Below are 19,151 nucleotides of genomic sequence, written 5' to 3'. Positions count from 1 at the left end.
AAGGGAGGCAGAGACAATGATGATCATCATTCTTGTTGGAGCTATTGTCAACAAGTTTTAGGGGCATTGGAATACTTTAGTTTTTGGTAGTGGTGTCTGTGGTCACAGCTAAGACACAATTACATTCATCTTGATAGGGAGTTGGTTTTTATGCCATACCACCCATTGGCTTCAACTTTGGGGGTTGAGGTTCACTATGGACCTCATGATTTCTATTGTGCACATATGGAGGTGCTGTTGACAATGGCAATGTAGTACTTCGAGCACCCACTCATGGGAGCATTCTTGGTGTTCATCTATAAAAGTATGGGCCATACGCTCAAGATTATTGGAACTGGTTTGGTTGCATGTGCCAGTGTGTCACGGCCCTATTCTTTCGAAGCGGGGTCGTGCGGCGCAAGGGGGTCAAATCCACTTGCAAGCCTGTAAAATGATCGTACACCACACACACGTAGCTAGCAAACAAGTAAACGAGGCAACACGAGATAAAGTCCGGAGGCAACTTTGTTGATATAATATTGATTACACGGTGTAACGCGTTATAAAAGCAAATAGATGCGTTACAAGCAAATGATGATCCTATGACACGCGGGACTTCCACGGAGCTGGGCTTCAAGGGCTTCAACAACGTGGGTGTAGGCCGGGGATTGGGATAGCACTGACACCCTTCCTACAAAGTGTATGCTAAGTCTTTACTAGATTTCCAGAAGGGAACATCAAAAGTAGAGGCGGTCATACTCCCTTATTACTAAAATGCCACTAAGCTAACAAGTGTGCCCTGGCACGGGGCTGACACGTACCCTAAGCTAACAGATATGCCCTGGTACGGGGGCTGACATGGCTTCATAACGAGCCTTACATACTGTTACATGAGTGCTCCGGGGTAGCTCCGGGGCGAGCTTACACCTAACTCTAGGTGACAGATGATGTGGCCGTTACAGTCTCCCCCACTTATTCTGCAGACGTCCTCGTCGCATTGACCTGGCAAACTCTTCAATCGACTGCTTGAAAGGTTGTAGGTTCTCTGCACTCTCCTGTGTAGCTTCAAATTCTGGCATGTCCTGTGTGACGAAGTATTCCACGTGCTGCTGCTGCTGTTGCTGGATGGAACTGTTGTTGAAATGACGTCTTCAAGAACTTTGTCGACAACACGTTCTGGCTGAAAAGCTGAATGAGAAGTGGTACGTGTTGGAATGCTGCGCGCGGGATCTCCTTGATCTGCTTGGTACGGCTTGAGACTTCTTGCATGGATGACAGAGTAGATGCTGTGTAACCTGTACGGTAACCAGAGTTTAGCAAACCTGTACGTCCTTGGACTGTGTCTCCTGTAGCCTGAAATAATAGTGTGAGAAGTTAAACACTGTTGGCCTGATATAAGTTCAAAAGCACTCTTGTTGGAGGAAGAGTTCTTCTGAATGGTGGAATTGAACAAATTCGCCCAATTCTGATGATCGGCATTGGCAAGATGCCTAAAATACTCCAACGCAGAACTGAATCTCTCCGTTGGCCAAACTGATTGATGATGTACACTGCTCGGAAAATCAAGCTGGAATCTAAGTAGTCTGCATGGTCCGTTCCATAACTTCCCTGTTACTCTTGAATCTCTGACGCTGACAACACTCTGAGGTACATCACAATTCTTGCTGACACTCTGACTAAATGGCTGAGGGGCTTCTTCGGCAACTTGAATCTTACAGTAACCTGATCTCTGACCTAACTCTGAAAAACACTTGGCTGTCCCAAGCTTATCAAACAAGTCGGTACTCTGCTGGATAGGATACTTGTTCTTGATGGTGATCTTCTTCACTGCTCGATAATCGATACAAAGTCTTGAAGACCCATACTGCTGCTTGCTCAACTCAGCTAGTCTTGGATGATTCATCCTGTAAGGTGTCACGCCCCAAAATCCCAACACGAATCCCTATGATTCATCGGTTAGAATCTCGAGGTGTGAGGTAATCAATCACACAATCTGACAGAACATTCATAAATAATAATACTTATGAAAAGAAAATATACGCAGCGGAATAAACATTTAACTAACATCTATACGAGAGTCTAGAGTAAACAGAAGAAATCGACAAACACTGATATAAGTCAAGATCTTTAATCTTATAATTCATCAGGTTACAAAAATTTCTAAACTACCATGTTTCTTATCTACAACCAAAAACCGCTAAGATCCTCTACTAGTCCTCAAAGACATGGCGGCGGCAAGACATCAATCTGATCTTCCTCGAAGACCTCCTCAAAGAACGGTTCTTCAAAAGTTGAATAATCTGAAAGGGGAAGGATAGGGTGAGTAACAGGGGAATGTTACTCAGCAGGATGAACGCCGTTCTAACAACGAGTCATACATGCACGAGTAATCAGTTGAACAGTTAAATAATGTAAGTTTTTCATAATGTAACATACGATAAATGTCTAAGCATATTCAATAAACAGTTAAATAATTTCAACCTATCATTTCTATCATTTAAAGTAACATATGCATCTTTTAAATGAAAACATCTATCAATCATTACAAAATAAGAAAAAGATACATAATAAAACACGGCGGTGTAATCGATAAGAGAGCAAAGGAACACGCCGATATAACCGCCTCGGCTATGGCAATACGATATTCCAAACTTAACCTCCGATGTGGAATCCCATCGTTTAATCTGATTTTGTGGCCGGTCTAGCATACCACGGTTGGATGACCATTTATCCGGCTCAGACTGGCCGTTGACCAAGAACCCAATACTGAGTTCAACTAACGGTGAGGTCGACCGTTTGACGACTACAGACTAATAGTGATCACTAACTAGCCCAGGAGACCCCTCGCGTCGAAGCCTATCAAGAGGCAATGCATGTGAACCCCGCCTAGCTCTACACTATACAGAGACCGCCTTTACACACAACGTTTCCCAGGAAATAAGTAGGAGAAATTCCCGGATTTCATAAGCTGTAATATGCTCTAAGGTATCCCATACTACCGAAGAGCATATGACATCTAGTGTTATCCTAGATTGACTCGCCGCTTCCGGATACATAGCAACGCGTCATTCTTTATGGGTTTTCTACAAATCTTTACTGGTAAACAAAATAATTTATTTTGTATACAATATATCTTCTTTTAATCGAAAATACAAACAAAATCTGGTAGTGCCCTCCAGTGACAGTTATCTGTCATATCCATCCATCAACCATCTCATCCCTCTATCTATCTATCACGTTTTACGTGGCATGGCCACTACGTAGAACTGGAGGCACTGTCCCATCAATCAGTCGAGAACATACGTTCTCTCTATCCATCCATCGATTAAATCGATCAATCTATCATCTAATTTCCTACATATCTATCAAAGTAATTTTACTTTTAAAGAAATTCGAAATCCATAGAGCATCAACCAATTCCATTCGATGGTTTTGGTTGAGTAGAAAGACTCGAAAACGAAGATAAAACCATAAGACATAAAAGCTGGAAATCTATGCAAATTTAACTAAGTGTTGAAAAATAATTTTTTTCAAAGTCGAAATTGAAAATGAACTATTTATTTATTTATTAAAGAACTTAAAGTAATACGTAATTGTTTTTAATGAAATAAATGTAGGAAATGGGTATACATACTATATGGAAGCAACACAAAACAAATTAAAACCAAACTCAACATTCGGATACTTTTCCGAATTGTTGATTTTTCGTCGAAACTCGACCAAAATCGATCCAAATATCATATTAACTATAAAATGATTATATTACATCAAATGAACTAAAACCAATCATAAATAAGCATGCAAACATGATTCAAATCGTTCAAATATGTATAAACTTAATGAAATAATCGATTTATCAATAATCATATGGATTTTCTATGAAATTATTGCATAACTAGAAGGTAGAAGGGAAGGCAACCTACCTCAAGCTAATTTCAACGGTTGAACGAACTTTAAAATCGCCTCCGGCCAATCTCTAAAATTTTCTTCCGGCGAAAATCGGATTTCTTTGCGTCCACGCGTAACCCTCGGCGAGAGGAACAACTTTCCTTCTTGCGCCTAAGCTCGGATCGTTCTCGTTTAACGTAGATCTGAGTTTCAAATATTGAAGGAAAATGGTTGAGATTTGTTTAGAGAGGAGAATAAGAAAAATCTGATTTTTCTAATAGAATTTAGATATTTATATCACTTAAGTTGGGACATATTTGTCATTTTGGGAATTGTTTTTCCCAAATGCCGAATTGGACAAACTTATACTCTATTTCGGGTGATTTTTCGACACGAATCTAATGATATGATCGGTTTCCTCAAATTACGTCTCTAAGGTGTCATTTACCTATTGTAAAATATCTAACGCGAAACTCGAGGATTTGATAACTTTTAAATCAATGCACGGATCTAAATTTTTTTTCCTCGAGATACATTTTAGGATTTTCAGGTCATTACATAAGGCCTCTTTATAAGAGGTGTGGCAACAGGTAGCAATTCATTATGATGATCATTCGACCTACGTGGCTGTAGTGTCTTCGGAAGCAAATTCGCTCTCTCGTCGTCAACTTCTGCTAAAACCTGTGTAACTGGTGTGGGAGTTGAACTATGGTCCTTTTCTTCGGCTTCAACTCTCAAGGAAGCAATGTACGGTTGCTTACCTTTCTTCAACCCTTTCTTCACCTGAATGGCTGAAATCAAATTTCCCTCTTCCTTGCCTGTGGAGACGGGAACAAAGCTTGGACATTCACCTAGCATGCCCAAGGTGTTGGCAAATGGCATTGGTACAACCCTGTTCTGTCGCATGAAATCCATCCCAATGACAACTCTGAACTCGAGCGGAACTGCGAGTAAATCAAGCTTACCCTTCCATGTACCTATCTTGACGGACACTGACTTGGCCGAACCTTGGATAGGAGTGGCTTGGGAGTTTACAGCTTTCATACGGCTTGAACCCTTATCGAGCCGGATATTGAGACGCTTCGCCTCTGCAGGGGTAATAAAGCTGTGAGTAGCTCCTGTATCAACCATTGCCTGGGTGGTCTTCCCACCAACTTCAATATCGACATACATTAGACCCTTCCGTTTCCGGCTATTCTGAGTCTCAGATGTCTGTTTCATTGCATTCAAAAGATGCAAGGCTCCCATGTGAGGAGAATCTTCATAATCTCGCCCACTCGTACTCTCGTGACTAGGGTCACTCTGGGAAGCTAATAGTGCAGTCAGTTTGGCTCGCTGTGGGCACTTGACTGTCTTGTGAGGCCCACCACACAAAACACATCCATGCTTGTGACGACGCTTGACTGGCGAGGTACTTCTGCTCTGTGAAGGAGAGGAGTTCCGTGATGATCCCGGACTGGAACTCTTTCTATGCCTTCCATTATTGCCATTCGAAGACTTCTTTGTGTACTCAGGTTGCTGGTAGTAACCCTTCGATTGAGGATGTACATACTGTTGGCTCCCTCCTGCGGGAGTATAATCAGTCAACCGCTCGGCTGCTGCAATTGCAGACGCGAGATCTTCCACACGTTGCCGTTGGAGTTCTGTTTGAACCCAAGGCTTGAGTCCTTCTTGGAATGAGAACAGCTTGTCTTTCTCTGACATATCACGGATATCAAGCATCAAGGCGGAAAACTGCTTGACGTACTCGTGAACTGTACCTGTATGTTGGAGTTGCCTCAACTTTCTGCGGGCAATGAACTCCACGTTCTCTGGTAAGAACTGGTGCTTCAATTCTTTCTTGAGGTCCTCCCATGTATCGATGAAACATTGGCCACTTTCCATCTCGGTGTACTTTGTCCGCCACCATAGCTTGGCGTCACCTGCAAGATACATAGAAGCAGTTGTTACTTTTACCTCTTCGGAATCTGGACGAGCTGCACGGAAGTACTGCTCCATGTCGAACAGGAAATTCTCGAGCTCTATCGCATCGCGAACACCATCAAAGGTACGTGGCTCGGGTACTCGCAAGCGCGAGGAAGAAGCTTCACTGTTGGTAGGCCGTTCGTTACCGACGGCGTGGACCAGGAGGCCTACTTTTGTAGTGAGTTCTGTAATCTGTTCCTGTAAGACGGCTAGACTGTCTCGGGTATCTTCCTCGAGGGCTGTCACTCTAGCTCTGAATGTCTCGGATCCTTCCTCCAGCGTGCTCTGGCGATCATCTATTCGTGCAATACCATCAACAATACCGGATAGCATACCTATCTTTTTCTCCAATACCTCGATGTGTTCCTTGTTTGTACGTGGTGCTGGTGTGTTTGGAGCGGGTAGATCCGCGGTACTAGTAGTTCCTCTTACCATCGTTCGCGTGAACCAAATGGAATCTCGGGGAATAGCTAGGGGGAATACCTACTGTGCTCAAACAACTGCTGCTCTGATACCAACTGTCACGTCCCTATTCTTTCGAAGCGGGGTCGTGCGGCGCAAGAGGGTCAAATCCACTTGCAAGCCTGTAAAATGATCGTACACCACACACACGTAGCTAGCAAACAAGTAAACGAGGCAACACGAGATAAAGCCCGGAGGCAACTTTGTTGATATAATATTGATTACACGGTGTAACGCGTTATAAAAGCAAATAGATGCGTTACAAGCAAATGATGATCCTATGACACGCGGGACTTCCACGGAGCTGGGCTTCAAGGGCTTCAACAACGTGGGTGTAGGCCGGGGATTGGGATAGCACTGACACCCTTCCTACAAAGTGTATGCTAAGTCTTTACTAGATTTCCAGAAGGGAACATCAAAAGTAGAGGCCGGTCATACTCCCTTATTACTAAAATGCCACTAAGCTAACAAGTGTGCCCTGGCACGGGGCTGACACGTACCCTAAGCTAACAGATATGCCCTGGTACGGGGGCTGACATGGCTTCATAACGAGCCTTACATACTGTTACATGAGTGCTCCGGGGTAGCTCCGGGGCGAGCTTACACCTAACTCTAGGTGACAGATGATGTGGCCGTTACACAGTGGCTATAGTTATATTGGGCAACAATTATATTAGTGCCCTAGATACGATGATGATTGATGACGAGGATGCCTGGTGGTTATAGTATTCTAGTTCCCATGTGTCATGATATTCTAGTTTGCATTTATTTAGGTAGTGTGATATGATGATGAATTTATGATCATTTCCATGTATAACTATGACTATTGTAAGTTGAAAGACTCAAATGCATATGCTAGTGTGTAAAAGAAATACTATTGATCTTCATTTACGTGCTCCAAACAATTATTTATTGTAGTTTGATGGTTTAGGACTGCGTTTCATGTTTATTTCCTCATTTCCTATTTAACAAAATTTTCCACTATATTTCCATTGCTTCGTGAAATTTTAATTATTTCCTCATTGATTTAATTATTTCCATGAAATGTTTTCATTTCTAGGCTTAACGAAATAGACACCAAGTTCAAAGTTTAACTTGATTCTTGTTAGAATAATGCTGAAGTGACCTCAGGTTGGAACCACATATTGCTCTTCTTGACGTGAAAGTGTATGGGAACCATAGATGCTTTTCATTGAGATATGAGTGAAAAATCATCTATGGTTGCTATCCACTTTCACGTCAAGAAGTGCGATATGAGGTTCCGGCTTGAGGTCACTCCAACACGATTCTTCTAGTTATGATGGGTAGGTCAATTAGAATTGTGTTAAAAAACATTTTTTTTTATGGGGAAAATTATTTAACGGTCCCTGATGCTAACTTTTTTTTTTTTTTTTCTGATTAGTCCTTGACTTTTAGGGGTGAGCTAAATCGTCCATTTAGTAAATCTCTCTTTTCTAATCAGTCCCTTAACCTCATCTTAGGTTTTAATATTTTTAAAATACCGAAACTACCCCTTTTTCTCTTCTTCTTCACATACTTAGGTTTTCCAATGGCGATTCTAATCATTTCCGATGATTTTTTTTTTGTGAATGACGAATGGAAATGATATACTTCTTATTTTGAACTTTTAAATGTATTTTTTATTCATTTATTTTGATGATTTATAGCAAAAAATGAAGCTAGGGTTTTTCAATTCTTTTACTTCTTTCATGGATCAAAATCGATTAAGGATGGTTATTTTGGTTTGAAATCATCTACAAAATTTGTTATGTCAAGTTTTAAGTTGATCTTTCCCTGTATTTTAGTTGGAAAAGCTCAAAAAAAATGAAATCGAGTAAATTTTACAGTGTCGAGGTAGGCAATTTGTTTTTAATTATTGTTCGACCTCGACACTAATTAAAACTGGTGAGGCCGACAATAAATAAAACTGTTGAGGTGGATAATAATTATGTTCGAGGTTCACAATAATTAAAAAAAATTGTCGACCTTGAATAAAAATATTGAACCTAAAAATAAAAATTGCCAACCTTGGCATTGTAAAATTTACCCGAGTTCGTTTTTTCGAGTTTTTTCAACTAAAATACATGGAAAAATCGACTTAAAACTTGACATAACGATTTGTGTAGATGATTTCAAATAAAAAGAACCATCCTTGATCGATTCTGATAAAAACTAAGTAAATGTATGTAAAAAACATACATTTTCAAAATGCTTGAAAAAACCCTTGAAAATGGCTTCTCCTTCTTTCTTAATTTCTTTTCATTGGAATGAAGTCTCCAAAACTTGATTGGGATGTCAGAAATCCAATTTTTTTTAAAGAAAATGGTGAGTTTGAATGGTTAAGTTATTTTCGACATTTCAATCGTGAGAAATGTCTAGAGTGGGGTTTAGGGATTGCTTAGAAAAGAGGGATTTATAAAATGGACTATTTAGCTCACCCCTAAAAGTCAAGGACTAATTAGAAAGAAAAAGTTTGCGTCCGAGACCATTAAGTAATTTTCCCTTTTATTTTTTAATGTTAACTTCTTTTATGTGCTTGTGATGAGAGATATAAATGCCATAGTTTGGAAAGTGGTAAATTAGGCTTCAGTATCGAGACAAACTTTTTCATAGACTTCTTAGTCTAAGAGCATTCTATAAAGAACTCACCTATTTTTATTTTATTTTTCAATTACTACAATCTTCAAAGTTAGCTATAGTAGACAATCCCATAATTTGTTGCCATTTTCTAATTTTTTTTACTAGGTATTGTGAAAGTCTTATTTGTTGTCATATCTTATATAGGTAGGGAGTCAACTTGTCTTTTATTGTAATTTTAGGACACTCTTGACTTAGATGTTGGAGCTTGAACATTCTTATTTGTTATTTTAATGTCGTTAACTGATTGACAATTTTGACCAACCTATTTATCTTGCTTTTAGCTGGTGAATTGATTCATGCTCATGGTTGCAGGGCCCTGGACTGGATGCTCGTATAGTTTACATAGATGGTGCATTTGATCTTTTTCATGCAGGACATGTAGAGGTATACATTCCACTCTTGCTTGTTTCCTTTGTCCTTGGATTTCTCATTAGTTTCTTTACGAGTCAATCTCCCAACACCCCTGCTTTCGGTTGAGTTATGTTGTTTATTTAGGCTACATGTCCCTATTGAAGTTTTATGCCTTCCTTTCCTAGACCATTGATGTCTAAAGGGATGACTCTTGATTTGTTGAGGCTTGACACACTCGTTGTCATTGTCATGTGTTATGGGAATTTCGTTGATGTGATTTGGAGAACTGTCTACCGGACACAAATTCAGTTTCCATAGAAGGGGAATGCAATTTGCTTGACATTAGATCAAACATAACCCGATTGTTTAGACAATGGAGTCACTAGTGACACATCAATAAGAGGTGCTAGATGTGGCTGGAGGAACGGAAATAAATCTTAAAGAAAACAACAAATTTTTTCTTGGAAGTAGAATATTTGAAAATTAATATTATGTATTTTTTATAGGTAAACAAAAATATATTAATATAAAAAGGAAAGATGCGATCGAGATGACCAATCACAAAGTACAAAGACTAATACAAGACAAAAACAAACCAAAAGAAGGATCTATAGGGAGCACAAAGCATCCCATCTAAAAACACAAACTTCTAAAAAAAGACCGCTTTGAAGGCCACATCCACCTTACACCAATAACACCACAACCCAAGAATAACCAAAATCATCTCATGCCAAGGTCTTTCATCTTATATTTGACCTCATGCTTCCTGATAGAGAAGATGTAGTCACTATACACAATAGAAGGACTACAAGCGGACACATAGTAAAGTTGTTACGTTTATGTTACACGTGCAAAGATGATTGTCTCAAGCCTTTGCCTTGGTCAAGTTAAAAATTGCGATAAACTCTTGTTTACTAGAAATTGAACTATTTTATCTTTGGAGGTGAGAACATGATTTCAGAGGAGCAGTGTGTTAAGTAGAAGATTTCTACTACTATGGACAAACCTTGAGATGTGGAAAATTTGAAAAGTTTCGAACTATTTTGAAACAAAAAAATAAAATTGATGTAGTGGAGCGTGAAGTAAATCACGATTATGCAGAAGGAAGAAGATCACCATCTTCATTTGGTAGGATTACTAGAATCCACAAGAGAAAAATGTCTGAAACCTTTAAAAAAAATAGAATTTATTTATTTAGTATTCTCAATTTTCGGATTTGGAGCTCCTTATATATATAACTCCATCATAACATCTTAGAATCCTACTAAAATTAGTATTCCTCACTTATTTATAACATAATAACAACTTTCTAATCCAATTACAACTCAATTTTGATACTTCTAAGGACTTCTAATTAGAGTCTAAATAATAAAAATGAATTTAAAAAAAAATAAAATTAGAAACTAACAATAAATTTTACTCTTAACATAACTATGAAATTGAAATCCTACTAGAACTAGAAATAGAAATCCTTCCAAAACTCTAACTAGAATTGCAGTTGTCCTACATCAGTTCCCTCCACTTGAAAAGAACTCGTCCTCAAGTTAACTAATGGTAACCGGTGAGAATTTGGTGCGTATTACTTAAACAAATCTTGTATGTTGAAAGTCTTTGAGATAGCCATGTCATTAGGAAGAATAATGACATAAGCTTTATAGTTAATTTTTCGCAAGATCTTGAATGGTCCAATTTTCTTTTACTTTAATTTGTTGTACGTGTTTGCTAGAAATCTCTCCTTGTGAAGATGAACCATAACCTATCACCCTTTTTGAAAACCTTTAGCCGACGATGTTTATTAGCGGTAGCTTTATACTTGCTAGCTGATTCCTCCAACTACTTCTTGACATTAGCATGAATTGAAATAATCTTTTCAACTATGTGATCTACTATAATGCTCATGCCAGGTAAGTTTGGTAGTGGAATTAAATCCAATGTGTGAGTAGGAAGTCGACTGTACATAATCTCAAATGGTGGTTTCCTAATAGAGCGATTATAAATTAATATATCATCAAAATAAACAACCACTAATCGTCCAATGAAGGGTTTGAGTACTTGATTCATCACCTTCATAAACGTACTTGGTGCATTGGACAACCCGAATGGCATCACCAACCATTCATACAAACCCTCTTTGGTTTTGAAAGCTGTTTTCCATTCATCACCTGGTTTGATGCGAATTTGGTGGTACCCACTCAGATCTATTTTAGAAAACACCTTAGACCACTCTAGCATATCAAGCATTTCATCTAGTCGTGGTATAGGGAACCTGTACTTCACGGTTATTTTGTTGATGGCTTTGCTATCTATGTACATCCTCCAACTCCCATCTTTCTTTGGAGTCAACAAAATTGGGACAACAAATGGGCTCATACTTTTCTTGATCAATCCCTTACGAATTAATTCTTCAACTTGATTCTGCAGGATTTCAAACTCTTTTGCGCTTATCCTATAATGTGGTAGATTAGGCAAGCTTGCACCAGGAACCAAATCAATATGGTGTTGAATATCTCTCATAAGGGGAAGCCTATCTAGAAGGTCTTTAGGTACAATCCTCTCAAATTCAACCACCAAAGGTCTCACCTTTTTAGGGACTTCCAGAACCTTATCTTCTTCGCTTTTCACTATTAAGGCATACATCTTTCCTGTTTCCTTGGACTCTTGTAAGATGTCAGTAACGATTAAAAATGATTGCCCGTCCACTTTAGTAATTTTAGGACGATTCTCTACTTTCATGGGGGTAAGAATAATTTTAATCCCACCTTATAGAACATGAAAGTGTTGCTCTTGCCTCTATGGGTAGAATCTACATCATACTGCCAAGGTTTACCAAGTAGCATATGGCAGGCATCCATATCAACTACGTCACAAGTAATTGTATCCTTATAAAATTTTCCAATTGAAAATGGAATTTGACATCTTTCAGTTATCTTTGTTTCACCTACTTCTTGATCCAACCGATTGTGTATGGGGTAGGATTCTTCTTGGTCCTCAACTGTAGCTTGTCAACCATGGTCTTAGACACAATGTTTTTATTGCTGCCACAATTTATTATCATATCACAAACCCTTTGGTTGATTGTACACCTAGTCTTGAAGATGTTATGTCTTTGTGGATCGATTTCTTGTCTTGGTGTATACATTAGCCTACGAACAACGAGAGAAACTCCTTCGTCTTCGTGAGTCCAAGTCTCTTGTTCTACTTCTTTCACTTCTTCTTCAGGATCCGATTCAACATCATCTACTACTTCAACATGAGTTGCTAGATTGGCCGCTGGATGTTGTGGGCACTCGTTAGAACGATGTTCTGGTTGATTGCAACAATAACACTTATTCAGTTGTGCGTGGGTGTGGGCATAAGGATTTGAAGATGAACCACGATTAGTGTTGGTTTTTGCAATTGACTTAGCTTGACTACTCCCCGAATCTCGATTTGTAACATGTGTTTAGGTATTTCCTCGAAACAGTGCTTTACCTCGATTTAGTTTCAATTCTGATATTGTCATAGTGGTCACAATCTTCCCAAAGGCCTGATTCCGCAAACTTGGACAATCCAATTGGGTTTCAACTCTTGTTGCTAACTGATCTGCATCATTCAGAGTGTAAACAGGTTGTAACAAAACCTTTTCTTGGATGGTCACGCGCAATCCACGCAAAAACTACTTGTGATTATGTTGCAGTAAGATCATTACAGGTTAATAGTCGAAAGAATTCAGCAGCATAGTCTTGAATTGAGTGATTTCCTTGGCAACAATTTTGGTGCTATTGGAATAGTACCTGATCATAGTCCATAGGGAGGAAACGTGTCCTCAATAGTTGTTTCATTCTCTGCAAAGTTTGTATTGGTGTTTTGGCTTGTTGAGGCCGTGACAACTGCAATTGCTCCCACCAAGCTAAAGCTCCTCCTTTAAGCTTGTAAGCTACAAAGCGTAACTATATTTTCTTCTGCAATATCCATGTAATAAAAAAAATTTTCCACCTCCAAAGGCCAATCGAGAAAATCGTCTATATGAAGTTGACTGTTGAAAGAAGGAAAATCAACCTTAATACAGAAGTCTCGATCTTGCATTGCACCCTTTTGTTCATCATGTTGAAGAACTATGTCATCAATTTCTTCATCATTAGACTCACTTTCACAGGCTCGCATACGAATTCATAACCCTCGGTCATTGAACATGCTGATCTTTATCATTAGGTATGATTCGTTTATTACCTTGGATTTGATTCTTATGCAAAACCTAAGTTACTTGCTAAATTGCGGTATGCATAGTTTACAACGACCGTTGAGTCTCTCGTTGGAAGGATTCGAAGGTTGCTATGGCTACGACTCGATGGTCTAAAGCATCATCCATGAGATTTGTCGAACTTGATCTGTCTTTGGTTGCCATATGAACGAGGAATTCTCGCTCTGATACCAATTGACGTAGCGGAGCGTGAAGTAAATCACGATTATGGACAAGGAAAAAGATCACTATTTTCAACCAGTAGGATTACTAGAACCCACAAGAGGAAAAGGTCTGAAACCTTTTGAAAAAAATAGAATTTATTTATTTATTATTTTCAATTTTCGGATTTGGAGCTCCTTATATAGATAACTCCATCATAACAACTTAGAATCCTACTAAAATATTAAAAATTAGTATTCCTAACCTATCTATAACATAATAGCTGTAAATTCCATATTTTATCAATCCCGAGACACATGTTTGAGTGTCGGATTGATTTGCCATTGAAGACATATGAAGACTCTATTAAATCTGCTCAACTGCACGCGCCTCGACAAAAAGCTCTCATGTGTGTGCACAAAGTCTAAAAGGTAATGAGATCACTTAAGACCATTCCTTAATACTTAGATGATTGATAGGTCGACTCGTTCGCTCATCGGATCGTTCGGGAACCAAAACTGTCATAGAGGGTACATTAAAGATTTGACTACCCTAAAATCATTTTCTATCCTTGGTGTTTTTTTGGTGTTATTATATAAGTAAAATTTAGTACACCTTCAAACTGTTTTGTCGTCGGACTTTCCGAAAGTTCATTTTGACCAGAAATGGCAAGAAAGGTATTTTGGTCATTTCACCCATTTTTATCATGGCCCACCCCTTGGTGGCAGTTTGGGGATGTTATACATAGTAAGATTTATCAGTTCCCTGAACGACATGTGAAACGGAGCTTCTGTTTGAAAGTTATGTCCAAAATACTATTCGGGGGCATTTCTGTAATTTGTTAATATGCCACCCTTGTGTATGATGGCACTATTGTCAGGATCTGATGGTGCCGCCTTTAGCAAGCGCTCAACGGTCATAATTTTTATCGTTAAGGCACGAATTTTCCCCCTTCTCCTTAATACCAACTTCACTATATTTCTTTGAGTTGGTTGAAGCTTTAGAGAAGAAGTCCTCCCCTTTCCAAACCATTCTAACCTTCTCTCTAGCCATGGAAAGCCTCAAACTTAGTTGAAAATCTTTTAAAACCAGCCCTTCCCACAGCTGAACCTCTTCTTCCATCTACCTTGCTTGCACGCACATTGGTGAACCTCATGGAGCTCAAAGCACCCACTTGAAGCAAGGAGCATCTAGGATTGAAGAACTTCTCAAGGACATGGATAACTCGTGCAAGACATTAGCAAATAAATCTAATTAGGTTTGTCCTTGTGAGTATTTTGTTACTTTCTTTCTTTAACAAAAGGTGGTTACTTGGTTCAGCTCTAAAAGACCAAACTCTTTTTCGAATCAAAGATTCGTAACAAGATTAGAGGTTAGTGGATTTTCGAGAAACAAAATCCACACATTTCGAGAGAACGTCGCTCTCTCGATCTTAAAGGTTTGAATTTGTCCTAGGGTAAAAATTATGTGTAAGGTTTCAAGGTGAACAAAAAACCTTTATTTGATTGTGAAACCCAAGACCCAAGAAAAGAGTTCTTGGTGGTGAATGTAGGCAAGTTGCCGAACTACTATAAATCTTATGTCTATTTTCTGATTATGCATTATACTTGATTTTACGTGAATGACATAGATGCCATGACATGCACATCAAGTGTTTGATAAAATGTCAACTTTATAATTGTATGTTGTATGTTATAACTCAAAAGAAATTAATTTTGTGCATTTCTATGTTGTATCCATTTTAGTATATTCGTAACTTCGTGGGGTGATTTTAATACGAAATTTTTAATTAACCTATTCACCCCCTTTAGGTTTAGACACGGTACAAAGTCCGTAATTTCAATTAGTATAAGAACGGGTTGCTCTTGAATGGTCTAACAACCTTGAGCTAATCTTATCAGCTTTGAATCATGTATAAATCTGAGAAATGGAACTCTACTCGACCTCCCATGTTTGATGGTGTTAAATACGCCTTCTGGAAAAATAAAATGATATACATAAACTCCCTAAGTAGGGATGTGTGGAACATGATAGAGGAAGGTTGAGACTCTCCTGTTGACACCATAGAAATTAATGGTGTCTCCACTACTGTTCCGAGATTATCAAAGAATTGGTCCGAACAAGATAAGATTGACAGTAGCAATAACTTCAAACTATTTAATGCTATAACTAGTGCCATTTCCAATGATGAATATTAAAGGATATGCACATGTATGTGGGCCGAAACAGTTTGGAAAATCTTAGAATTCGCGCACGAAGGAATTGATATTGTTAAGAAGTCTAAACTCAAAGTCCTCAGAACTTAATTTGAAAACATTAAGATGGAGGAGAGTGAAACTATCCAGGAATTCTATGCACGGTTAAGTGACATGCAATTCCATATTTTATGTGGGGGAGTCTGTCTCACAGGGTAGAATTTGTGCTAAAATTCTTAGATCCTTACCTAAGAGGTTCGCCTCTAAAGTCACCTCAATCGAGGAATACCGAGATGTGGAGACGATGACAGTTGAGGAACTCATGGGGTCATTTACAACCTTTAAGCTCCATCTCGAAGGTCTTCCCTTTAAATGGAAGACATTAGTCCTTAAAACCTCCTCGTCCAAGGTACCATCTAAACGGCCATCATGTCCTCCTATCGAATCCTCCTTCAAAGATAATAGTAAAATCACTTATGAGGAAGATTATGAGAATGACCTTGAAGAAGAGGACTTGGCCTTGCTTGCTTCAAAATTTAATAAATTCCCAAGAGTCTATCCCATGGATAGACGATCAACAATAGGAAAATTCTCATCCAAATCCAAGGAAGACATTGAGTGCTTCAATTACGGCGGAAAAGGTCATTATTCCACCGTTTGTCCCTCCAAACCAAAATCTGAAGGTCCTCAAAGGCCTAAGCCTAAGGGAAATACTATGGCTACAAAAGCCACTTGGGATGATGACTTAGATAAGTCGAGAAATGAGGAACAAAGATTTTCGGATTCTGAGGACTACAAAACCATTCGAATCCTTATGGCCTCCACCACAGCCTTCATCCCTGATGATGATGAAATTGAGGAAGGACTGGAATTTGAAAATCAGAATCACCTTAAAGATGCCTCTTCCTCGGATGAGAAAAGATAAGGTGTTGATGACAATGAACTCGAACTTCAGTCAGCATTCGATCAACTATTCGTTAGTCATGTGAAACTGACTAAGAAAAATGGTCCTGAGAAACTTTAAAAATAACAGTGGTACGCTGAATATGATCAAGTTAGTAAGGCAAAACACTCCCTGGGGCTTCAATTAGAAGACATTAAAATTCAACTTGCAACAACCTTAGAGAGATAGTCTAGCATGCACTCTATATCTGAGAAAGCCACGAATGAGAAGAATGAAATGCTCTCAAATCTTCAACAATTAAACATTCTTCTTACTATGGCAAACTCCACTATAGCCTGTCAAAACTTAGAATTATCAAATCTTCGTGATGAAAACAAAGTTCTCAAGTTTGACGTCAATGAGTTGCAAAAGCAAAAAAGCTAGACTTGAGCGTAACTACACTCAAGGAAGTTTGTAGTTAGAAAAACTTCTAGGAGTTCAAAAACCTTATGGAGATAAAGGAATGTTGGGTTATGATAGGTATATTTCTACATCACTTCCATCTTCTACTGTGTTTGTTCATGAAGAATCATCTAACACTAAGAAGAACTCCAAGAAAGTCATCATATGCAACTTCTGTGGTGGAACGGGTTACATGAAATTTGAATGCATAGAATTCAATACCATCTACCAAACAACCTCACAGGTCCCTATTGGAAAATCCCAATCGGTTGAAAAGAAGCATGATGAAAGGAAGTTTCTGCTGCAAAACAAAGTTGAAAATGCTAAGAAAGAGGAGTCTCCAAAGTGGAAGGGAGCGAAAAATTCATCACCTCTCAAGCAGAACAATAATATTGGGGAACTCTTCAAATAGATCGCTCGCCTGAACCTAAAAGCTAAAGAACTTGCTAAGTCAAGTGGAGGAAATCAAGATGACAGAAGGTATCCAAAGAAAAAATCACCCAAGAAAAGTAGGTCCCCTAAGAGGAACTCATCTGTCCAGGAGAAAGCAGAGCCAAAAAGGAAAATTCCTTCCCTTTTTAAACATAATCCTCAACCCCTTAAGACAATTCTACAATGGAAAGTAAATAATGGGGACAACAAGTGCCTCGTAATTCACACAACTCTCAAGGCTGGCAATGTTGCGCGATGGTATCTTGATAACGGCTGTTCCCGACACATGACGGGTGATCGAAGTCAAATCAGTCACATGGTTGACTTTGATGAAGGGTCCGTTACCTTTGGTGATGGCAGTACGACCAGGATTATTGGAAGAGGAATCGTCAGTGGTTCAGGATTGCCCACGGTGGAAAATGTGCTATGTGTTGATGGTTTGAAACATAACTTTCGTAGCATATTCCAAATATGTGACAAAGATCACCAGGTGAGCTTCAATCGTGAAGTTTGCGAGATCTCAACCCCCAATGGCAAAGTTATTATGAGAAGTATTCGCATTTTTGATAACTATTATGTTATCGAAAACACAGGAGAAACCACCGTCCCTTATGTGAGCAATGTGGCTCAAGTTGATGAAGTCCAGCTGTGGCATCAACAACTAGGTCATGTTCACTACAAGAATTCGTTTCTTCTTGCCTCAAAAGGCTTGGTCAGAAGATTACCCAAGTTGGGTAAACAAGCAAGAGATGTTTGTGTTGAGTGCCCAATTGGTAAATAAATTTGAAGTACCCACAAAAAGACAATTCTTGCCACTTCAAAACTCCTAGCTCTTTTACACATGGACTTTGTGGGTCCCACTAAAATTAGAAGTCTAGGAGGAAAGAGACATTTCTTGGTGATCGTTGATGATTATTCTAGATTCACCTAGGTCGTTTTTGTGAGAAAAATTTGACACTTTTGATGAATTCAAAAAGATTATCAAGCGTATCCAAATAGAAAAAGAATCTATCGTAGGTAGGATTATAAGTGATTATGGTGGGGAGTTTGAGGACGGTCGGTTCACACATTTCTATGATGAAAATGGAATCCGACATAAATTCTCAGCTCCTAAGACCCCTCAGCAGAATGGAGTTGCTGAGAGGAAGAATCGCGTTCTTCAGGAAATGGCTATAGTCATGTTTCATAGTAAAAATCTTCCCAAAAGTCTGTGGGCCGAAGTTGTAAATATTGCCTGCCACATTATCAATCGAGTATATCTTCGAGCAAGTTTAAACAAAACAGCTTATGAACTGTGGAATGGCAAAACTCCTAGTGTCAAGCACTTCAGAGTCTTTGGAAGTAAATGTTATATTCTAAAATACCATGAACACTTGGGAAAATTCGATTTGAAGAGCGATCAAGCAATCTTTCTAGAATATTCCTCAAGCAATTGTGTTTTTCGAGTCTTTAATCAAAGGATGTCATCCATCCAAGAATCCATAAATGTGGTGATCGATGATCAACCCATTCA

At 38.8% G+C, this 19,151-nt stretch overlaps 1 protein-coding gene across 1 annotated transcript in view; it reads left to right on the top strand.

The window, feature by feature from the left end:
* LOC147386615 (ethanolamine-phosphate cytidylyltransferase-like) overlaps window positions 1–19,151 on the top strand; it is a 59,699-nt gene that overhangs the window by 17,062 nt on the left and 23,486 nt on the right. The window contains exon 4 of the mRNA XM_086422223.1: window positions 9,247–9,318. Within this exon, the coding sequence (XP_086278349.1) occupies window positions 9,247–9,318 (72 nt within the window). The remainder of the gene's footprint in view (window positions 1–9,246; window positions 9,319–19,151) is intronic.

This window comes from Akebia trifoliata, chromosome 14 (genome assembly GCF_017979445.1).
Source record: "Akebia trifoliata isolate Shusen 1 chromosome 14, ASM1797944v1, whole genome shotgun sequence".
In the NCBI taxonomy this organism is placed as follows: Eukaryota; Viridiplantae; Streptophyta; class Magnoliopsida; order Ranunculales; family Lardizabalaceae; genus Akebia; species Akebia trifoliata.
Note: the sequence above shows the minus strand (reverse complement) of the source record. Positions and strands in the feature narration are given on the sequence as shown.